This window comes from Schistocerca americana, chromosome 1, assembly GCF_021461395.2.
Source record: "Schistocerca americana isolate TAMUIC-IGC-003095 chromosome 1, iqSchAmer2.1, whole genome shotgun sequence".
Lineage (NCBI taxonomy): Eukaryota > Metazoa > Arthropoda > Insecta > Orthoptera > Acrididae > Schistocerca > Schistocerca americana.
Window position 1 is genome coordinate 809,602,952 of NC_060119.1, and position 22,075 is coordinate 809,625,026.

The 22,075-nt window shown below is 44.4% G+C and overlaps 1 protein-coding gene across 1 annotated transcript in view; it reads left to right on the forward strand.

The window, feature by feature from the left end:
• The window catches only part of LOC124545816 (serine protease snake-like), a 224,964-nt gene that overhangs the window by 184,993 nt on the left and 17,896 nt on the right, over positions 1 to 22,075 (forward strand). The window contains exon 5 of the mRNA XM_047124771.1: positions 4,574 to 4,746. Coding sequence (XP_046980727.1) covers positions 4,574 to 4,746 — 173 coding nt within the window. The remainder of the gene's footprint in view (positions 1 to 4,573; positions 4,747 to 22,075) is intronic.

Consider the following 22,075-nt stretch of genomic DNA (forward strand, 5'->3'; position numbering starts at 1 on the left):
AAATGCAATTTAGGCTACTCTTCCCAACAAGATAATTGCGGGGGCAGAAAATTAAACAGCGCGTGGAATCGTAGTATGTCCTGTTGCAGACTATAAGCTAATATGAACGTGTGCTTGTGGGACAAACAAAATAATTCTCGGAAGGACAGACACCTAGAAGCTGTATTTGCTAACAACCACTACTTTTTGAGAATAAGTAGACCATTAATGCAGCCGATTATATTTGCAACGCGTTGCTTAGGTCAGTAACATCTAGTCAACAGATTTCCAGCAACATGTAGTGTAAGAGCAAGCGACAACCGCGTGGCACAACAAAAACAAGGAACGACATAAGAGTAACTGTGATTCACACCATGCCGTGCTCCAAGTGAATTCTCGAGGCCCGCCACGAACCAAAGAGCCTCCTATGAGATATCCCACACGTACTGCTACCTGCTAGAGCAAGTATATTTAAGTGAATGTTTCTTTGGATGAGACAGGATAGCTTTATGTCAATGTACCAATGAAAGGATTCGAGATGAATGGCAGCGCGTTTCAAACTGCCAGCAGAACAGTTTTGTGACTAAGTGAAATCGCTTGTGTGCAGATGCCTTTACTTGCAGAGTTGAGAGTTCCATTAATGAGGCAGTTGGGATTAAAGTGCTTAGAGTCAAGGCTCACATGTAAGAAATAAAACATAAAATAAAACGAAAAATGTTGTTTTGGTAAGTGTTTTTCTGGGTTATTTTTATTTTCTGTTACCTGTTAAGCTTATTCATCGGAGCGCAACGTAAGTGACTTACTGGCCCAACCATCTGCTTCATTTTCTGAGCCAAATTCTAAAAGATAGGTCAGTAACTGTTGTCAATTACCACACGTTCAGAGTCGGTCCCCAGTCAAACTGAACCTACTTTCGTCTCTTGTTTTACGACAACAGACTCGTAATAAATTTACGAGCTTGCATCAACAGAATCTTAGCAATGGAATGTAAGACTCATCCACCGTTCGCCGACGTGTAACCACGTCATGGTGATCGGTAGCCGTTTATCATTGCTTTGCCGAACCTATACAAGGAGCATCTTGAAGTAGAGATACTATTGACACGAGGACGACAAGTTTTTCTGTGGACACGTGGAACGGAAAACGACACCTATTATATTTGTCAAGGATAAAATTCTCAATTAAACCTGGAATGGTGGACCAGATATCTGTTCTCGAGGTATTAGTTAAAAAGATAGAGGCCTGGTTGAGCTGTGGACATCACCATCGTCCAAAATGACACTGGCCGTGTCATTGGGCTTCGAGCAAACGTTCGCGTTTTGAGGCACTCATGTAGCCTCGTGCATCTCGACTGACCTGCTAAATATTTCGATCTTAATCGCATAGAAAATGTCCGGACTTATTTTTGGAACACTGAGTGAAACGCAGCAGTCAGAATTCCCCAATTCGATAGCTCTACGGTACCTAATCCTCAATGGCAAACCTGACAAATGCTGTGGCCAATTTCGCTGAATTGAGGTCATTATCAGGGCTATACTTAGTGTTATAAGGTATCAGCGTGATGTCTCTTAGATGTAATTTCTTTTTCGGCGTGCTTAGCTTCGTAGTGGTAGAAAGCGTAATTGATTTTCTTTCTTTTGTTTCTGTAGGACCTGTGTGGAGCAGGTAGTAATAATTATGACAAGAATATTTTTATACTCAAACTGTCGGAACAAAAAAGTGAATTACCCAAAAGGGGAGACAAGAACTGACTGAAACTTGACAGGTTGCGAGCGTACGTGGTGTTGTTGCAGTGATTATAAAATCGAGTCAAACTTACAAAGTGCTTGGCAGTATGAGCCCACGTATCAGTAGAAAGTTGCACGTCCATTTGGTCTAGATGCATTCACACATTCGGTTGCTTCAAAAATGGTTTAAATGGCTCTGAGCACTATGGGACTTAACTTCTGAGGTCATCAGTCCCCTAGAACTTAGAACTACTTAAACCTAACTAACCTAAGGACAGCACACACACATCCATGCCCGAGGCAGGATTCGAACCTGTGATCGTAGCGGCCGCGCGGTTCCAGACTGTAGCGTCTAGAACCGCTCGGCCACCCCGGCCGGCTATTCGGTTGGAAATCGTGTCATAAAGCCATCGTATGCTCTCCAAGGGCAAGATGAGTGATCACTGTTCCAACTGCTCCTTGACATCCTTGGTACCGTCACTGGATCGGAGTTGACGTCCGAGATGATCCCAATCGTGTTTATCGGAGACAGATCTGGGAACCTTGCTAGCCACAGGAGCAACTGAACATCACGGATACCGTTCATAGGCGAGCATTGTAATTTTGAAAAGTGGCAACACGATACTGTCGCATTAGAGGTAACACAAGAGGACGCAGCATATCCGTGACGTACCATTGTGCTATCAGGGTTCCCTAAGTCACTACCAGCCATCCCTCTCCAAGCATCGGATTTTCTAGATCTCTCCCCTTGTCTTCACCAAACTTGCCGACGATAGTCGTCCGGCATAGAGCAGAACTGCGATTGACTGCTGAACGGAATGCCACGTCATTCACCAGCAGCCAGTGCTTCCCAGTGACGGCACCGCTACAGACGCAGCCAGTTGTGTTCTGCTGCTAACTGCAGCCTACGCGTGCGATGGTTATTCCCTTGTCTGGCTCCTGCTGGTCTCTGACCATGATGCGGGAAGACACAGAATACTGCCGGAGCACCGTTTCTTTTTCTCCGATGGTACTCGCAGATGTGAAGGAGTTACAATGTGCTTGATGTACAATATGGCGATCCCCAATTGTGGTGGTCAGACGTGGTCCAGTGGAACCTTGACGCCGAGTACACCAGCACACACGTTCCCATGCCATTCAACGTTGGTCCATTTTCCCATCTGAATGCCACACAAATCAGTGGGGCATCTGTGAGACCCCTCTCAAACGCGCGTCAGGTGCTGACAAAGCTGTCTCACACGAAGACGTGGTATCTTCGTGTTCTTCACAGTGATCGTCAACATCTGACCCAGTTCACCTACCTGGCCTAGTAAGAAGACTAAACCTGAAAGACGCTAATGCACTCTGCTGACCGGTCACACTGACACAGAACATTACAATTCTAGTCGTTTATATAGACGTCCGTAGTGTGGACTTGTACAAAGTTGTGCATTTTCAACTTCTCGCGGCATAATAAATAATCCATTAAATTTCGGACATGCAGCCGCGCAAATAAAATGTCCTCCACTGATATTTCGGCCGCGTATCGTCCGGCCATCCTCAGATTGAGTCACCGGACTGACGACAAGATGTCAAGCGCGGCCTCATATGCTACACCGTGGCGGTACTGTGCATGCGGGTCACAGATGCCGGTCGGCGGCAGAGACATACGCTTACACATGCGGCGCTTGTGGTGAAGGCGTACAGACATTCGATTCGTTTATCGATGTATGACCGCCGGCGGTGACACGATGACGACTTCTCTGCAGTTTAATTACTCCAAGAGCCGGATTCCATGCTCTGTCCAAATTAAAACCATTATCTCTATTTATTAAATTGTTAGCTAATCTAATTTCTATAGCTTCCTTGAAGACAGATTCCCAAAAAGAAGAGGTAGATGTTAAAATCTTCACATCACTGTAATTCATGGTATGACCTGTATCAGTACAATGTTCGGCCACAGCTGACTTGTCTGGCTGTAAGAAGCGTGTGTATCTTCAATGTTCCACACACCTCTCATGAACGATGCCTGTTGTTTGCCCTATGTACGACTTCTCACAATTTTCGCAAGGAATCTGATACACACCCGCTTTACGAAGCTGTAATCGTCCTTCACAGAGCCGAGTAAAGCTGCTATCTTCGTGGGAGGGGGGGGGGGGGGGCGGAAGATCACCTTAACACAGTGTTTCTCAAGAACACGGCCTATCTTCGAGGAAAGAGCACCCACACAGGGCAGAAACGCACTAGATCTGAAGGAATTGCTACCTTCTTCCCCATCACATACCCGCTTTTTAGGTTTTGCATCGAATGCTCTACGAATTTTCTGCGGAGAAAATCCGTTCGATTTAAAAATGCTCCTGAGCTATGTGAGCTCTTCTTGCAAATTGTCTTTATCGGATATACAGTGCGCCCGATGCACTAAGGTCTTAAGAATACCTATGGTCTGTGAAGGGTGATGGCAGCTACTGGCATGAAGATATAGATTTGTGTGCGTTGGTTTCCGATATACGGCATGTCCTAATGTGCCATCCGGACGATACGCGGCCGAAATATCAGTCAAGGAAACTTTATTTGCGCGGCTCCATGTCCGAAATTTAATTGATTGTATAAAGTTACTTTGACGTCCGACCACGTTTCCAGGTACATCACGTTCTTTTCTCAGGAGGTGTATGAGGGTTGCATAGCCATTGTAGCTATCAGGATAAGAAGCTGTATTTGAGAAGAAGCAGTAAATAATAACAATTAAAACAAAAAATTACTTACCACGAACAACCAAGATTTCCGTAAGTGGAACCTACTTCAGATGTTAGTGCGCGTTACGGCAAAAAAAAGTAAGACTTTCAAAGTCATGCTTTGAGCACTAATCATTTCCTTGGTGTTTCCTGCAGCCAGCAAGACGACGAGTAAAGACCTTCTAAAGGTGCGGCTGCCGTTCATCTCGTACGCCGACTGCGAGGCCGCCTTCAGCGCGGACAGGGGCAGCCGCAAGCTGCGGGACGGCATCCGCGGGGACTCCATGCTGTGCGCCGGCGACATGAAGGGTGGCAAGGACACCTGCCAGGTGCGTCAACATAGCGGGCCTGGGGCGAAGGCGGCATACCTGCCCCTAAGTGCATCTCACAATTCTTCCTCCCCACGTAGGGGTATTTTGCCCTAAAAGCTGGCCAAAAGTCCACTCTTCAAATCAGAGTAATTCCCGGAATGCATAACTTCCTACAATAGTCTGAGAGATGGGGCACTGCTGAGGCAGTGTGATGTTTGCTTATTGTTCACTGATACACGGCAGAGCTAGTCAATCCGAAGCTTCACTACTGGTCTCAAATCACATGGTTTGTGCCTGCTTTAAAGAGTGTTTTTATTTGAAGTGAGGTGGAAAGCAATATGGATCCCTAAGATTCCGGTATGTACCGTTATTTGGAATTAATGTTTTCATTCAAATAATTCACTACTTCTGTTAGTATTCATTATTTTTCTTATATTTCATGGTGTTTCCATCCATGTTTGTTAATACAGTGTGATTGAAAAGTCATTCGTCTATTGTAAATTAAAAAAAAGTACCTGCTGAATACTTCAGTTTGCTTTTGTACGAGTGTTTTGCATTAAGAAGTTGTCAGCTATAAAGAAAATGTCATCTCCTGAATGAATTCTGAAAGCATTTTTCTTTATCCTGGGTTCTTAGGAAGTTAAAATTATGACAAAGAAAGGCCACTATGATCTTCTGAAGTGGTGTACAGGAAAAGAGCTTGGAAAAAGATTGGACTTCATATAAAATTATGTACTATGAGATCCAACCATCCATTATGAAGAAAAGAAAGGTTTTAAACATAAATTGTCTTATATAAAGTCACAATTAAGGAAAAGATGGCTCGCTTCACACAAAGTTGGAAGAACCTTCTTAAAAATAACAATGATTGACTGCAAAGTACCATTAGAACTCCATGTTTCTTACTCGAGTTGGTAGGCCGTCAAAGTCGTTCGCAGAATTAAGCGAACGGAGCAAAAGGCTCAAGACACAGCTATTGAGAAACAATTTTGGTGCCATAGGATTAGCATATGCCAGTCAAATGAAGCTCAGAGGATCTGGAAATGTTGACGGTTCCAACGTGGTTAAATATACTACTTGATCTCCTACACAAGGAGCTAAACTCAGGCAAGCATTAGATCGGAGTCGTAGAGACTTACAAGCAAATAAGCGACTTTCACGTATTCAAACGTCGTCAGTTTTTGTGGAACCGTGCTGACAAGGGAACAATACGAAATAATCCGAGCAGCTAATAAGAAGGTCTGACCCTTTTACAATGTCTTTCAAGAGGCTAAAAAGCAGTGCTACCTTATGACTGAATCACATCACGTGACTGCCACATGTGCGGAGCTTCAACTGCAGGCCTTGCTTAATCATACATGTGAGCGATTGTTATATTTGGAAGAGGTTTTAAATTATCTTCCAAATGATGACGTAAATGCATTCGAACTTATGTATAAATGGGGTTGTAATGGTACATAGAAAATTCTATTGAAACAAAAATTTCTAAACAAACATGATTCTAATGCAAACATATGTCATTGATTTTACTGACTCATCAACTTGTAGTTGTTCGAATATAGACCTAATTGTTTGGAAAAATCCTACACCATCGTCTCCTCACTATTGCAGACCAATAAGAATTAGATTTATTTATGAAATAGCTGATATTTCTAATGAAGAAATTGGTTATATCAACAGACAAATTGATGCTTACAAGGAAAAAAATTCCAAGGACATAAATTCCATAAAACACGCATTGCTGATGGCTGTGGTAGATGCAAAGGTCTACATTGCAGTAACAGAAGCTCCATCGATAATTAGGTGCTACATTTGCAAAGCTGCCTCAAAAGACTTCAATGACTTGTCAAAAACCAAATACAGAAGCTCTTCAGTTCAACGTGTCTATATTCCATGCCCGAATCAGATTTATTGAATTTTCGTTGCATTTTTCCTGTAAAATAGACATCAAGAAGTGTAAAATCCACTCAAAAGAAAAAAAGAAAGTTCTTCAAGACAGAAACTAGTCACATAGAAATGTTTATAAATCGATTGGGATTAATTATAGATGTTCCCAAACAAGCATATGGAAACAGCAACGATGGAAATTGGAAATACCAATAGAAGATTTGATGCCGACTCTGAAACATCAGTAAAAACAACAGGTGCAGATCTGCAACTCATCTATAGGTTCAGGGCTATTCCAGAAGCTGTTTCCATTAGACATACGACATACATAGACAAAATTTTCTGCTTATACTTCTGAAACAGCAAGATTGTGTGTTGATTTAATCCATGGCACCCTGCGTCTCCCACGGTGCACAAGATTTCGGGGCATGGCCCAATTGTCATTGAACATGCCCTCTCACCCCTGGGCAGTTTATCAGAAGAAGCAGCCGAGGTCCGCAGTAAGAACTTTCGTCTGGACTTCTGAGACATAATAATCAGGCTGCTACTGACATGTGATCTACTAACAACAGGTGTGAGACCGAAACCAAAGAAAACAATGAAACCTTTCTTAAAAGAAACATTACATTTACTGCTCTCAAGCGAAGGATGGATTAGGCAGGTTCCTCAAGCTGAAAATGATGATGAAGAGGAGCCCCCAATGGAAACTGACTACTCGGATGAACAACACTGGGAACCATAATCCAAATAATGGATGTATTGTAGCTACGAAACAAAGGATCTAACAAAAATACCACAATTTTCTTTTATTTCGGCCAACTTTTGCATGAAATACCCATACGTGCTCTGCGTCAAATATAATATTTCTATACAGGGTGTAACTTTATATGTCGACAAGCCTTCGAGGCCTTGTTGAGATTTTGTTGCAGTATAAACTCAAGATCGCAGTCAAGATTCGGCAGTGACATCATACTTAGCTAAAGAGTATTGAAGCAACAGAGGAAGCGCCTGTCACTTGGCCGACACCTCAGCAGGAACGAGAGTTGCAACGGAGTGTACACAGCTGCCAATCAAGTGACTCGTGAGCCTATTGTGAGCGCATTATTCCCAAGTGTGTGCGTTACTCTCGGGCATCTCGTTAGCGAACAGCGCGAGGCACTTGCTGTCGGTTTTCCAGCAGTTGTGTGCAGGAATGTTGAACGTTATGTGCACTGAAAATTAAGGTAAGATATAATGTGGTTCTCCACAAAATCGGCGAGGAAAGGAACGTGCTCAAAGCGTTGGGAAGAAGAATGTTGTTGTTGTGGTCTTCAGTCCTGAGACTGGTTTGATGCAGCTCTCCATGCTACCCTATTCTGCGCAAGCTTCTTCATCTCCCAGTACTTACTGCAACCCACGTCCTTCTGAATCTGCTTAGTGTATTCATCTCTCGGTCTCCCTCTATGATTTTTACCCTCCACGCTGCCCTCCAATGCTAAATTGGTGATCCCTTGATGCCTCAGAACATGTCCTACCAACCGATCCCTTCTTTTAGTCAAGCTGTGCTACAAGTTTCTCTTCTCCCCAATTCTACCAATTCTATTCAATACTTCCTAATTAGTTATGTGATCTACCCATCTAATCTTCAGAATTCTTCTGTAGCACCACATTTCGAAAGCTTCTATTCTCTTCTTGTCCAAACTATTTATCGTCCATGTTTCACTTCCATACAAGGCTACACTCCATACAAATACTTCCAGAAACGACTTCCTGACACTTAAATCTATACTCGATGTTAACAAATTTCTCTTCTTCAGAAACGCTTTCCTTGCCATTGCCGTCTACATTTTATATCTTCTCTACTTCGACCATCATCAGTTATTTTGCTCCCCAAATAGCAAAACTCCTTTACTACTTTAAGTGTCTCATTTCCCAATCTAATTCCCTCAGCATCACCCGACTTAATTCGACTACATTCCATTATCCTCGTTTTGCTTTTGTTTATGTTCATCTTATATCCTCCATTCAAGACACTGTCCATTCCGTTCAACTGCTCTTCCAAGTCCTTTGCTGCCTATGATAGAACCTCAAAGTTTTTATTTCTTCTCCATGGATTTTAATACCTACTCCGAATTTTTCTTTTGTTTCCTTTACTGCTTGCTCAATATACAGATTGAATAACATCGGGGAGAGGCTGCAACCCTGTCTCACTCCCTTCCCAACCACTGCTTCCCTTTCATGCCCCTCGATTCATATAACTGCCATCTGGCTTCTGTACAAATTGTAAATAGCTTATCCCTCCCTGTATTTTACCCCTGCCACCTTTAGATTTTGAAAGAGAGTATTCCAGTCAACATTGTCAAAAGCTTTCTCTAAGTCCACAAATGCTAGAAACGTAGGTTTGCCTTTCCTTAACCTTTCTTCTAAGATAAGTCGTAAGGTCAGTATTGCCTCACGTGTTCTAACATTTCTACGGAATCCAAACTGATCTTCCCCGAGGTTAGCTTCTACCAGTTTTTCCATTCGTCTGTAAAGAATTCGAGTTAGTAATTTGCAGTTGTGGCTTATTAAACTGATAGTATGGTAATTTTCACATCTGTCAACACCTGCTTTCTTTGGGATTGGAATTATTGTATTCTTCTTGAAGTCTGAGGGTATTTCGCCTGTCTCATACATCTTGCTCACCAGATGGTAGAGTTTTGTCAGGACTGGCTCTCCCAAGGCCGTCAGTAGTTCTAATGGAATGTTGTCTAGTCCGGGGGCCTTGTTTCGACTCAGGTCTTTCAGTGCTCTGTCAAACTCTTCACGCAGTATCGTATCTCCCATTTCATCTTCATCTACATCCTCTTCCATTTCCATAATATTGTCCTCAAGTACATCGCCCTTGTATAGACCCTCTATATACTCCTTCCACCTTTCTGCTTTCCCTCCTCTGCTTAGAACTGGGTTTCCATCTGAGCTCTTGACATTCATACAAGTGGCTCTCTTTTCTCCGAAGGTCTCTTTAATTTTCCTGTAGGCAGTGTCTATCTTACCCCTAGTGAGATAAGCCTCTACATCCTTACATTTGTCCTCTAGCCATCCTTGCTTAGCCATTTTGCACTTCCTGTCAATCTCATTTTTTAGACGTCTGTATTCCTTTTTGCCTGCTTCATTTACTGCATTTTTATATTTTCTCCTTTCGTCAATTAAGTTCAATATTTCTTCTGTTACCAAAGGATTTCTACTAGCCCTCGTCTTTTTACCTACTTGATCCTCTCCTGCCTTCATTACTTCATCCCTCAGAGCTACCCATTCTTCTTCTACTGTATTTCATTCCCCCATTCCTGTCAATTGTTCCCTTATGCTCTCCATGAAACTCTGTACAACCTCTGGTTCTTTCAGTTTATCCAGGTCCCATCTTCTTAAATTCCCACCTTTTTGCAGTTTCTTCAGTTTTAATCTACAGTTCATAACCAATAGATTGTGGTCAGTCTACATCTGCCCCTGGAAATGTCTTACAATTTAAAACCTGGTTCCTAAATCTCTGTCTTACCATTATATAACCTATCTGATACCTTCTAGTATCTCCAGGATTCTTCCATGTATAGAACCTTCTTTCATGATTCTTGAACCAAGTGTTTGCTATGATTAAGTTATGCTCTGTGCAAAACTCTACCAGGCAGCTTCCTCTTTCATTTCTTACCCCCAATCCATATTCACCTACTATGTTTCCTTCTCTCCCTTTTCCTACTCTCGAATTCCAGTCACCCATGACTATTAAATTTTCGTCTCCCTTCACTACCTGAATAATTTCTTTTATCTCGTCATACATTTCTTCAATTTCTTCATCATCTGCAGAGCTAGTTGGCATATATACTTGTGCTACTGTAGTAAGCGTGGGCTTCGTGTCTATCTTGGCCACAATAATGGGTTCACTATGCTGTTTGTAGTAGCTTTCCCGCATTCCTATTTTCCTATTCATTATTAAACCTACTCCTGCATTACCCCTATTTGATTTTGTGTTTATAACCCTGTATTCACCTGACCAAAAGTCTTGTTGCTCCTGCCACCGAACTTCACTAATTCCCACCATATCTAACTTTAACCTAACCATTTCCCTTTCTAAATTTTCTAATCTACGTGTACGGTTAAGGGATCTGACATTCCACGCTCCGATCCGTAGAACGCCAGTTTTCTTTTTCCTGATAACGGCGTCCTCTTGAGTAGTCCCCGCCCGGAGATCCGAATGGGGGACTATTTTACCTCCGGAATATTTTACCCAAAAGGACGCCATCATCATTTATCCATACAGTAAAGCTGCATGCCCTCGGGAAAAATTATGGCCGTAGTTTCCCCTTGCTTTCAGCCGTTCGCAGTACCAGCACAGCAAGGCCGTTTTGGTTAATGTTGCAAGGCCAGATCAGTCAATCATCCATACTGTTGCCCCTGCAACTACTGGAAAGGCTGCTGCCCCTCTTTAGGAACCACACGTTTGTCTGGCCTCTCAACAGATACCCCTCCGTTGTGGTTGCACCTACGGTACGGCCATCTGTATCGCTGAGGCACGCAAGCCTCCCCACCAACGGCAAGGTCCATGGTTCATGGGGAAGAAGAAAGAACAGTAAATTGTCCACCCGATACGAATGCGTAAGTTGTAAACAAAGACAAGTTCGTTATGAGCGGAGCACTGGATAGAGACCACGAACAGTAACTAGAAAGTCAAGATCCAGAGCAGGATCGGTGAACGTATAGAAGCTAGGCGTCATTTGTAGTTTCACATGCGGTGTACTGTACAAGACTGGCCTCCGGCTAGTCGTCTACCAGTGAGATTCTGTTCGCCGAGCCCGTGTAACCCAGCGGCGTCTGGTGGCACCCGATTGTAGATAACTGCAGTGCCTTCAGTCCGCTATCGGTAATATCCGCTGGCGGCGATATTAAACCCTTCTCCCCGCAAAATAAACATGCAGGGCTGACTGTCCTGGCCAATGCCGGTTCCAGAAGAGGGCACCACTCTCCAGCACGACATCTAGGTGCATCAGATGAGGCCCATTACCGATAGAAGCTTCGCCAAGGACTGTGTGGGCGGCGCAGGCGGCAGCGCCCCGTGCCATGAGATGGTTTTGATGCCACCGGGGAGAGGGAAGGATGGGAGGGAACGAGGTGCACGAGAAAGACAGGCTGTGGCTCTTACGGCAGAGCACGTGACACTGCATTTCTTACGAGCGCCAGAAATCGTCTACGACTGGGAGCGAGTAACTATTTCAGATGAGTTTAATAATTGTTGACTGCGTTTTAAATGTATACACGAGGGCTACCCACAAAGTACATTACGTTTTGGAATTAAAAATAAATAAAGTATTGGAAATTTTTTTTATTATATACAGATGAAAGCCACACTTAAAGACTACTTTTCTACATAGTTGCAATTTAAATTAAGGCATTTATCGTAGCGATGGACGAGCTTGGAAATTCCTTCGTCGTAAAATTCGGCTGCCTGCGCCTTCAACCACGTGGTTACCTCTTCTTGAAGCTGTGCGTCGTCATCAAAACGCTGCATAGCCAACCACTTCTTCATTGCTGGGAATAAGTGGATGTCGCTCGGTGCCAGGTCGGGACTATACGGCGGATGAGCAAACAACTCCCACTTAAAAGATTCGACAACTACAAGAGTGGCACTTGCCGTGTGGGCCCGGGCGTTGTCGTGAATCAGCAAGATCTTTGAGCCCAACTTTCCCCTGCTCTTGTTTTGTATTGCTCTTCTGAGGTTGTGCAGAGTTTTGAAATACCTTTGAGAGTTTATTGTAGTGCCTCTTTCCAGGAAATCCACATAAATCACACCTTTTCTGTCCCAAAAGAGGTAACCACGTGGTTGAAGGCACAGGCGGCCGAATTTTACGACGAAGGAATTTCGAAGCTCCTCCATCGCTATGATAAGTGCCTTAATTTAAATGGCAACTATGTAGAAAAGTAGTATTTAAGTGTGGCTTTCATCTGTATATAATAAAAAAATTCCAGTACTTTATTTATTTTTAACTCCAAAACGTAATGTACTTTGTGGATAGCCCTCGTAATTTCTCGATAGCACACAACAAAACTGAGACCTATAATTATGTATTTATTTCCCATAGGCCCTGCACGGAGCAGAGCTTTCGCAAAGTGTGGCGGACAAGCCGACTAGTGTGACGTCATAAGTTCGTTGCAGGGCCTGTATATCTCGTTGGCCTCAGGAGGGAAGAAGCAGTTTTTCTACTACAGGTTCCCAAACCTTGACCCCCTTAGCCAAAAACAGACACCCTGCATGCAGACAAGCCTGTAAGCAGGATAGGGAGGCTGCATGGGATGCCAGAGGTCTGACAGGGTATGATACCAACACCGATGCAGGATTTCGACCGAATTGACCCTATTAACAGAGGTAGACCTATTCGTTGTGACAAAACTATGGAAGGTATCATTGGTCAACGATGACAACAAGGCAGTAAGGTCTTCCTCAACTAGTTGCCATCAGCTGCTCAGCTTCTTTGTTGGAGAAGCGGCGGTCAGACGGTTGATGCCTTTAGAGCAATAGGAGGCCTGGAAGTGAATCGATATAAATTGGTGCCAGTTGTCCGACAGCAGGCTGCAGTGTGACCCCTCGATGGCGAATATCCTCTCAAGGGCACATATGGTGGCAGGGGTGGTAGAGTACAGCATGTGGGTCACATATGGGAAGGTGGAGACGGTGTCCACGACCAGCAGCGAAATAGCTTCCTAAAGAGGACGTCTGGTTGAGGGAGCAGTCACAGCACGAGTGGCACGCGCGATAATTCTGAGTATAATGCCGGGCCAACAGATGCTCTGCTGGGTCAATGCCTTCATGTGCGATTAGCCCCAATGCGATGCGATTCATGAAGGAGCAAGGAGCTCTGGGCTGTGGTGGGGGGGGGGGGGGGGGGGGGGAAGGGGAGAAGCAATGACGACTCAGAATTCAGAGTCCTCTGTAACCAACTTTAAGACACCGTGCGTGGCATTGATCTGTTAGAGCAGTGCGAAATAATTTTGTAAAGCCAGGTATGCCTGGTGGAAAACGTGTTCTGAACACCATCTCTGGCCTACTGACTAAACCTTCTTCACGACTGGGTATCTCGCACACCGTTAGCGAGAATTCATCTCTGATAGTTTCTAGGTGTTGATTCAGAGCAAAACGAACAGTTTCCTGGACATCGGATTCTGCGTAAGGGCCAAGAGGGTGGCAGGGGCACAACTTCTGAGTGAATGGGTTGGATGGTGGAGCAAACATTTATTTCGTAGTGTTGCCCACTGTGAACAATCCAAGCACTGCAGAATTTGCTTTGTCTTGTCTGGGGCTAAGAACGGTGCTGCCGGCCGGGGTGGCCGAGCGGTTCTAAGCGCTACAGTCTGGAACCGCGCGACCGCTACGGTCGCAGGTTCGAATCCTGCCTCGGGCGTGGGTGTGTGTGATGTCCTTAGGTTAGTTAGGTTTAAGTAGCTCTAAGTTCTAGGGGACTGATGACCTAAGAAGTTAGGTCCCATAGTGCTCAGAGCCATTTGAACCATTTGAAGAACGGTGCTCAAACAAGGGAATCAAAGGTTTGTGGTAAGTCAGCAGGTGAAATTCTCTGTCATACCGATACATTTGAAATTTCTTGATCCCTTAAATGGTATCTAAAGCCTCCCTCTCAATTTGGGAATATGTGAGATGCACAGCATTTAACGTTTTGGAGGGGACGGCAATTGAACATAAGACTCGTTCGGCAACCAGTGGGACGAAACGGGCGAAATGCCTCACTGTGATGCGTTTGTCACCAGTGCCAATGGCAGGCCCAACGTATGTGGTATTAGACATGGTGCCTCCCTGAGAGCATCGTTAAGCCGCTGTAAAACCTGTTGACATGTGGCTGACCAAACAAAATAGATGGCCTTCTTGCGGAGCTGATTTGGAGGGTTTGCGATCTGTGCCACGAGGGGTGACTGATTAAGAGTAGTGGGGTCGACAAGTTTATAATCTCACTACGACGTTCAAACGTGAGCGTGATACCCTTGTCACACAAAGTGTGGCCCTACTATTTGATGCTGGGGGAAAGAAACTGCGCTTCTCCTACTAAGAACGTAAACCATTGTACTGGTGCCGTTGAGATTCTTGTGGTATTCCGCCCGCATACTTCATATCAATAATATTGTCCAAATAATTGACACAATGTGGAATACCTTGAATGAACTGTTTTAAATACTTTTTTTAAGAAATTGGTGAGTGCACTCAAAACCACAAAAAGTAAGTTATTGTACCTGCATAAGCTGAATAGCGTATTTAAAACCAATGGCTGATATGAAGCATCATAAAGCCATAGCAGAAGATAGGAGTTCTTTAAATTTATCCTCGAATAATAGAGGCCCCCGGTCAGTTTAGTCAACAACTCCTCTGAGTGGGACAATGGATAAAGATCATTGTTAGACTGGGATTTAATAGTGGCCAGCCCGATTAACATTGTAAAACAGGTCATCCGAAGTTGAGAAGAGTGCAGAATAGTGGTCTTGCTTAAGTCCCTCACGAGGCACAGGCGATTCGGATGCCTATGAACGCGGGTGAGATTTAGAGGCAGAATAGAGGATAATGAGTCGGAATCATCACGTGACCGCCGCTTTCGATCATGACTTAAAACCTGGGAAAACTGAATGTTATTTGTAAAAGTACGCTAAGTTTGCTGAAGCAACCTCGAAAGATTTAGCTATTCGAAGCATTTCACCAAGACTAGAATCGCACTTGACCAAAGCAGTGAGATGCAAGTCATACAGTCATATCTCGAATCAATGATTCGGCAAACGAAACTTTAAAATTCTGGCACATGAAATTGCACTTGCGTGCGAGACTCTTAAAGTCAGCAGCCCAAGCTGCGTACGACTGTCGATGTTGTTTACGATACTGATTACAATGGAGACTAGCCACAAAAATGTGCGTCTGTTGACTACTGTACTCGGTAAACAGAGCACAGAAATAAGTGAAAGACAGTTCACAAGGGTCCGAGGGTGGTTGCAGTTTCTACACCACTTGATTCAAACAACTACTAGGAGAAATAAAGCTATCCACCAGGAATGTCATAAACTAAACAGTACAGTTCAAAGCGGCGGAGGCAGACTTCTCAACCCTCAGAAGACTCGTTGAAGGCAGCAAACGGCGGTGCAGTGGGAAAGTAGCCGTGACCACTCACTGACATGGTTGCTGCTGCAAAGAACGGGCTGCAGGAGAACTGCCTGCTGTTCTTTGTGCTTTTGCTCTTGAGCCATTGAGAAATTGTTGCTGGTAAAGTTCCGTAAATTTGGGGTCAATAACACTGGCACTGGTTGCGAACATGTCGCCGAAAACACGAAAGGATGATTCCTCATCGCGATTAAAGTGTCCGTACGAGATACGATGGCGTAAGCCATAAAAAAAAAGCCAAGTTCGTTGTGAGTCGAACACTGGGTATTTATTTATTTATTTAGCTTATGGCATATAACACATCATATAGAAAAGACATAAAAATCATAAGACACAGAAATAAAGAGTAGTCACAGTGTGTAACATATAGTTGTAGATATAAAAGTGTTTAAAAATAGTGTATATAACAAACAAAAGTTCACAAACAAACATCCAGATTTGTGACATAATCTATTGCACTTTCAGTTGCGGTCAGAAACTCATTGGGGTCTCCTGCAAAACGTCTCAGAGGGCAATCTTCCACGATGTGACGAATCGTCTGCCGGTCCGCACCGCAGTCACATCTCGGGGTGGTGATTTTACCCCACCTGTGGAGGCTGTCTGCACATCTGCCGTTGTTTGTCCGAATTCGATTCAGGGTCGTCCAAGTTTTCCTTGGCAAATTGAATCCTGGTGGTTCGACATTGATGCATGGCATATTCTGCAGGTTTTGGGGCACAGATTCTCTCCACCGCATTTTCCAGAGGTTGCCATAATCCGGGTTGAGAGGATGCGTATTTTTTGCCTTTTTTAAAGAGGGGTGTCTTGAGCGCAATCTGTTCATCTCCAGGGCAAGAACATCCTTATGGATTGGCAGTTTCTCGTTGTTCAGCACTTTTCCATACTCACGTAGGAGAGCGTTCTCTCTGCGCAGGTCCGGTGGGGGAATGTTGCTCAGTATAGGTAGCCAGTGTAAAGGCGTTGGCTTTATTGTTCCTGATATCATCCTCATTGTGTAGTTTAGTTGAGCATCGATCAAGCCTGTGTGTTTACTGTTTAGCCATACCGGTGCGGCATATTCTGCTGTTGTGTAGACAAGTCCCAGAGCCGAAGATCTCAGCACAGCCGCGGAAGAGCCCCACGTGGTCCCACATAGCTTCTGTATGATATTATTTCGAGTTTTAAGTTTTGCGGCTGTATTACGTAGGTGTTCCTTGAATGTTAGGGTTCTGTCAAAGGCGACGCCTAGATATCTGGGGTAATTGTTATGGTTTAGCTGCCTGTTTTCGAAATGAACGTTGAGCTTTCTTTTTGCTTGGGCATTGTCGAGGTGAAAGCATGTCACCTCCGTTTTTGTTGCGTTTGGCCGTAATCTCCACCTTCGGAAGTAATCTCCCAGCTTTGTTAGATCCGCAGTTAATGTGTTTTCCGTTGCCTCCATTGATCTGCCTCTTGCAGCTATTGCCCAGTCGTCGGCATATCCGAATTTTTGAGAAGTGGTTTCAGGTAAGTCAGATATGTAGAGGTTAAACATCAATGGCGCCAGAACGGAGCCTTGTGGTAAACCATTGTTGAGCTTCATTTGGTCACTTTTTAAGTCGCCCATTATGACTCTGAAACTTCTATCTGTGAGCATGTTATCAATGAGGTTGGCCAGCTTATTACATGGTATGACCCGCAGCAACTTAAATATCAGGCCTTGTCGCCAAACGGTATCATAAGCGGCTGATAGGTCAATAAAGGCTACTGATGTTTTGAGTTTTTTCTGAAAGCTCGCCTCTATATGAGTTGCTAGGGAGAGGATCTGGTCGGTGCAACTGCGGTTGGGTCGAAAACCTGCCTGTTCAATCGGTACCACTTCAAGAATTTTTCCGCTTATTCTGTTGTAGATGATACGTTCCAACAGCTTATAGACACAGTTCAGCAGAGCGATAGGGCGGTAGTTTTGGGGCATGTCATTAGGTTTGCCTGGCTTTAGTATCGCTATAATCTTTGCTCGTTTAAGCTGGTGTGGGATATTACCCAATTCTAAAATATCTGTTAAGAAGTTTGCGAGCCATGTTCTAGTATATTTTCCACAGTGAAGTAGGAATTCCGGGTGGATGCCATCGAAGCCGGGAGCCTTGCCACTTTTGGTTTTTGACAAGGCTGCTGCAACTTCTTCCGCTGTGATAGGCTGTGAAAATTCGGAGGTAGGCGATGCCCTTTGTTTTAAGGATCTTAATTCACGTTTGACGGTCGTGGTGTGTGTTCTGTCCCTTGGTGCTCTTGAGGTTCTAACTATATGTGTGGCCACTTTGTTAGGGGTTATCGGGTGGGTGTCTTTTATTTTACGTTTACTGCCTCCCAGGTTACGGAGTAGGGTCCATGCTTGCCTACTGGATTTAGTGAAATCTAGATTCTCCACGGTGTCCATCCATTTTTCCCGTCGAGCTGCGTCTAAGCTGTGCAACAGTTCGTCCGCGATTTCTTGGTTGTTGGTTTTGGTAAATTCCTGGTACAGGTCTTCGCATCTCTCATTCCAGCCAGGGATGTACTCTTTCCGGTAGCCTCTGGGTACATTCCTCTTAGCCGTGGCGATGACTGCTCCCACAAATCTGTCATAGTTGTCCCTAGTCGGGGGTATCCAACCTAGACACTTGTCAAGGTTTTCTGCAAAGGTGGCCCAGTCTGCCTTCTGGAAATTCCATCGTGGGCGAGGAAAGGATTTTATGATTGGGATGTTAATTCCGACTTTTAAGATAACAGGGCGATGCTGGCTATGTGGGAAATCAGACAGGACTTCACGAGTTGCGGCTAGCGGTTGGTTGTTTTTGTTTTTAGTGACAAAACATAAATCAGGGTTATAATCTCGTCTCCATGCTGCTGATCGAAATGTTCCGCGGTCCTTGGCGTCGAAAATCAGGTGGGTGTTAGTCTCCTCACTCCAGCTCATCAGGGATTCACCGTTCTGGTCGTTTCGTGCGTACTTCCAGTTCTCATGGTGACTATTAAAGTCTCCTACGTAGACAGCAGGGTGGGGATATTCTTGGAGTACTTCTGGAGGCCATGGACAGCCGGGAGGCTTATAGATGTTAACTATAATGGTCTCGCCAATTTTGACAGCAACTTCGTGTATGTTGTTGTCTGTATATATCTTACACAGGGAAGCATTTTCTATCTTATTTCGTATGTAGGTTGCCACGCCGTAATTACGGTGATAGGTGGCTCCCAGTATCTCGAATCCAGGGATTTTTCCTCTAGAGGCCAGCTGATCTATGTTTTCCGCATGAGTCTCTTGTATCGCGACTACGTCGATTTTGTTCTGAGTGAGAACTCTCTGGAGAAATTCACATTTGCTCCTACTTATGCCTTCAATGTTTAGGTGGCAGACTCGGAGGCACGGTCCGAGTGCTCTAGTCAATTCTTCATCGTTCATTTGGTCGGTATCACTCATGATGTGTTTACCAGGAGATCCAGCACAGGATTATCTGGATTATCTGGTTGCCTTTAGTGCTAGTTCATTTAGCGTTACCCAGGGTGCACGTGTAGTATTCTACTACGGACGCGAACTAGCCTTACACCCCGAACACTGGGTAAGAACGACCGTCACCAAGTTAGCACCCAGTGGTGCAGGGCTCGAATACGCATGTAAGCTAGGCATGATTTGGAGTGTATTTTATATGACGTACAGTACAGCCTGAGCCACGGCGACTCGCCTAGCACCGAGGTACTATCGGCCAGGAACATGTGACCCGGGTGTCGCTCATTTGGTGGCGCCTGACTGCGGCTAACAACACTGGGTCTTTCCTTTAATCCTACTTGATCACTGTTCTATCTGATCATTGCCTCTTTGCCTCAAAGCGCCTCGCGGATTAACGATTAGGACTGGTGAGCCGGCCAGCCTTTCTACATCTACATCCATACTCCGCAAGCCACCTGACGGTGTGTGGCGCAGGGTACCTTGAGTACCTCTATCGGTTCTCCCTTCTATTCCAGTCTCGCATTGTTCGTGTAAAGAAAGATTTTCGGTATGCCTCTGTGTGGACTCTAATCTCTCTGATTTTATCCTCATGGTCTCTTCGTGAGACATAAGTAGGAGGGAGCAATATACTGCTTGACTCCTCGGTGAAGGTATGCTCTCGAAAATTCAGCAGAAGCCCGTACCGAGCTACTGAGCGTCTCTCTTGCAGTCTTCCACCGGTGTGTATCTATCATCTCCGTAACGCTTTCGTGATTACTAAATAATCCTGTAACGAAGCGCGCTTCTCTCCGTTGGATCTTCTCTATCTCTTCTATCAACCCTTTCTGGTACGGATCCCACACTGCTGAGCAGTATTCAAGCAGTGGGCGAACAAGTGTACTGTAACCTACTTCCTTTGTTTTCGGATTGCATTTCCTTAGGATTCTTCCAATGAATCTCAGTCTGGCATCTGCTTTACCGACGATCAACTTTATATGATCATTCCACTTTAAATCACTCCTAAAGCGTACTCCCAGATAATTTATGGCACTAACTGCTTCCAGTTGCTGAGCTGCTGTATTGTAACTAAATGATAAAGGATCTTCCTTTCTATTTATTCGCAGCACATTACACTTGTCTACATTCGGATTCAATTGCCATTCCCTGCACCATGCGTCAATTCGTTGCGGATCCTCCTGCATTTCAGTACAATTTTCCATTGTTACAACCTCTCGATATACTACAGTATCATCCGAAATGTGAAATAATTTGGGTGAACATCACGGTTAAAGCAGGCTCAAACATGATAATTAGATGTCTCTATGGCCCCCTGGCTCGGCAGCTGTTGTGGCAGAACACCTGAAGGAAAATTTGGAAAATATTTCAAGTAGATTTCCCGACCATGTTACAGTTTTGGGTGGAGATTTTAATTTACCAGACACAGACTGGAAGACTCAAACGTTTATAACGGGTGGCAGGGACAAAGAATCCAGTGAAATTTTTTTAAGTGCATTATCTGAAAACCATGTGCGGATGATGTACATGTTTATGTGGCTTTAGGCGTTTTTCCACATCCCAGCAGGTACATGCTGGGCTGATACCCATGTCCCGCCTCAGTTAAGCATCTCTTACACAATAAAACAGTTTGTCAGACTCTACTAGGTTCGTTAAATATTTGACCATGTACGGCGCAGTTTGACGCGTTTGCGAAAGATAGAGCGTATTTGAGAGAAATTTTCCTTGACGGCAGGTATGACAAGATGGGGGTCGAAGTTTCGTCGCGCGTGTTTAGCGAAAAAGAGTTTCATTGCTTTTCAACCCACTGTATGATGCCGGCCGGAGTGGCCGAGCGGTTCTAGGCGCTTCAGTCTGGAACCGCGCGACAGCTACGGTCGCAGGTTCGAATCCTGCCTCGGGCGTGGATGTATGTGATGTCCTTAGGTTAGTTAGGTTTAAGTAGTTCTAAGTTCTAGGGGACTGATGACCTCCGATGTTAAGTCCCATAGTGCTCAGAGCCATTTGAACCATTTGATCCACTGTATGATGAATTTCAGGAACTATGTAAACTGCGATCAAGGATAAAACCAAACAGCGCTGACAATTACAAAAATGGTAAACTTTTTGCGTTTTTCCCAGCCACATTTTAAGGACGAAGAGGTTAAGTAGAAAATGAATATTCTATGCACAACATATAAGCGGAAGTGCAATAAAATACAAATCTCGAAGCTCTTCAGTTCTTCCACGGACGATGTACATGTTCCCAGTTCGTGGCATTTTAGGGAACTATCATCACAGGACCAAACAGAAGAGAACAAAAGTTCGCATACTTGTCTTCTTTTTCAATGTGAGGCCAAAGCAACTCAGTCATTAAAAGTAGGTCTGTCCTTTCGGAGAAAGTTGGTGAATCATCAGGTTCTGAGTGCAATATTTCCTTTTCCAGACTTTCATAGGCATATTCCTCCGTCTGTTTCAATCACTCTATCGCAAGGCGTCTAGTTTTCTGTGTCTTCTTTATACACAATACTGTAGTCAGTACAAGAAACGCTTGCCCACTTTGGTGGCCACTACCACTAACGTCAAAATACTTCGTGACACGAACAACTCCTGCTTCAACAGTGAGAGTACATTGACAAACTTTGTTGGTACATGTACGGGTCTATTTCACAAACCCGTGGATAGAAAAGAGCGAATTTGACAAACAAGTTTGGTCATGTACGAGCTGCCTTACATTCTGCTCTAACATTCAGAGAAACGTTCTGACATTTGAACAAAGATTTTCTCTAGACGCAGAGAGATGAAGTACACAGATGCTGTACCTGAAGGAGCAGAAGCGTCAGTGTCGTTGGTTTGCTATCTTCGGTTGGCTCCTCAACACACCCTCTACA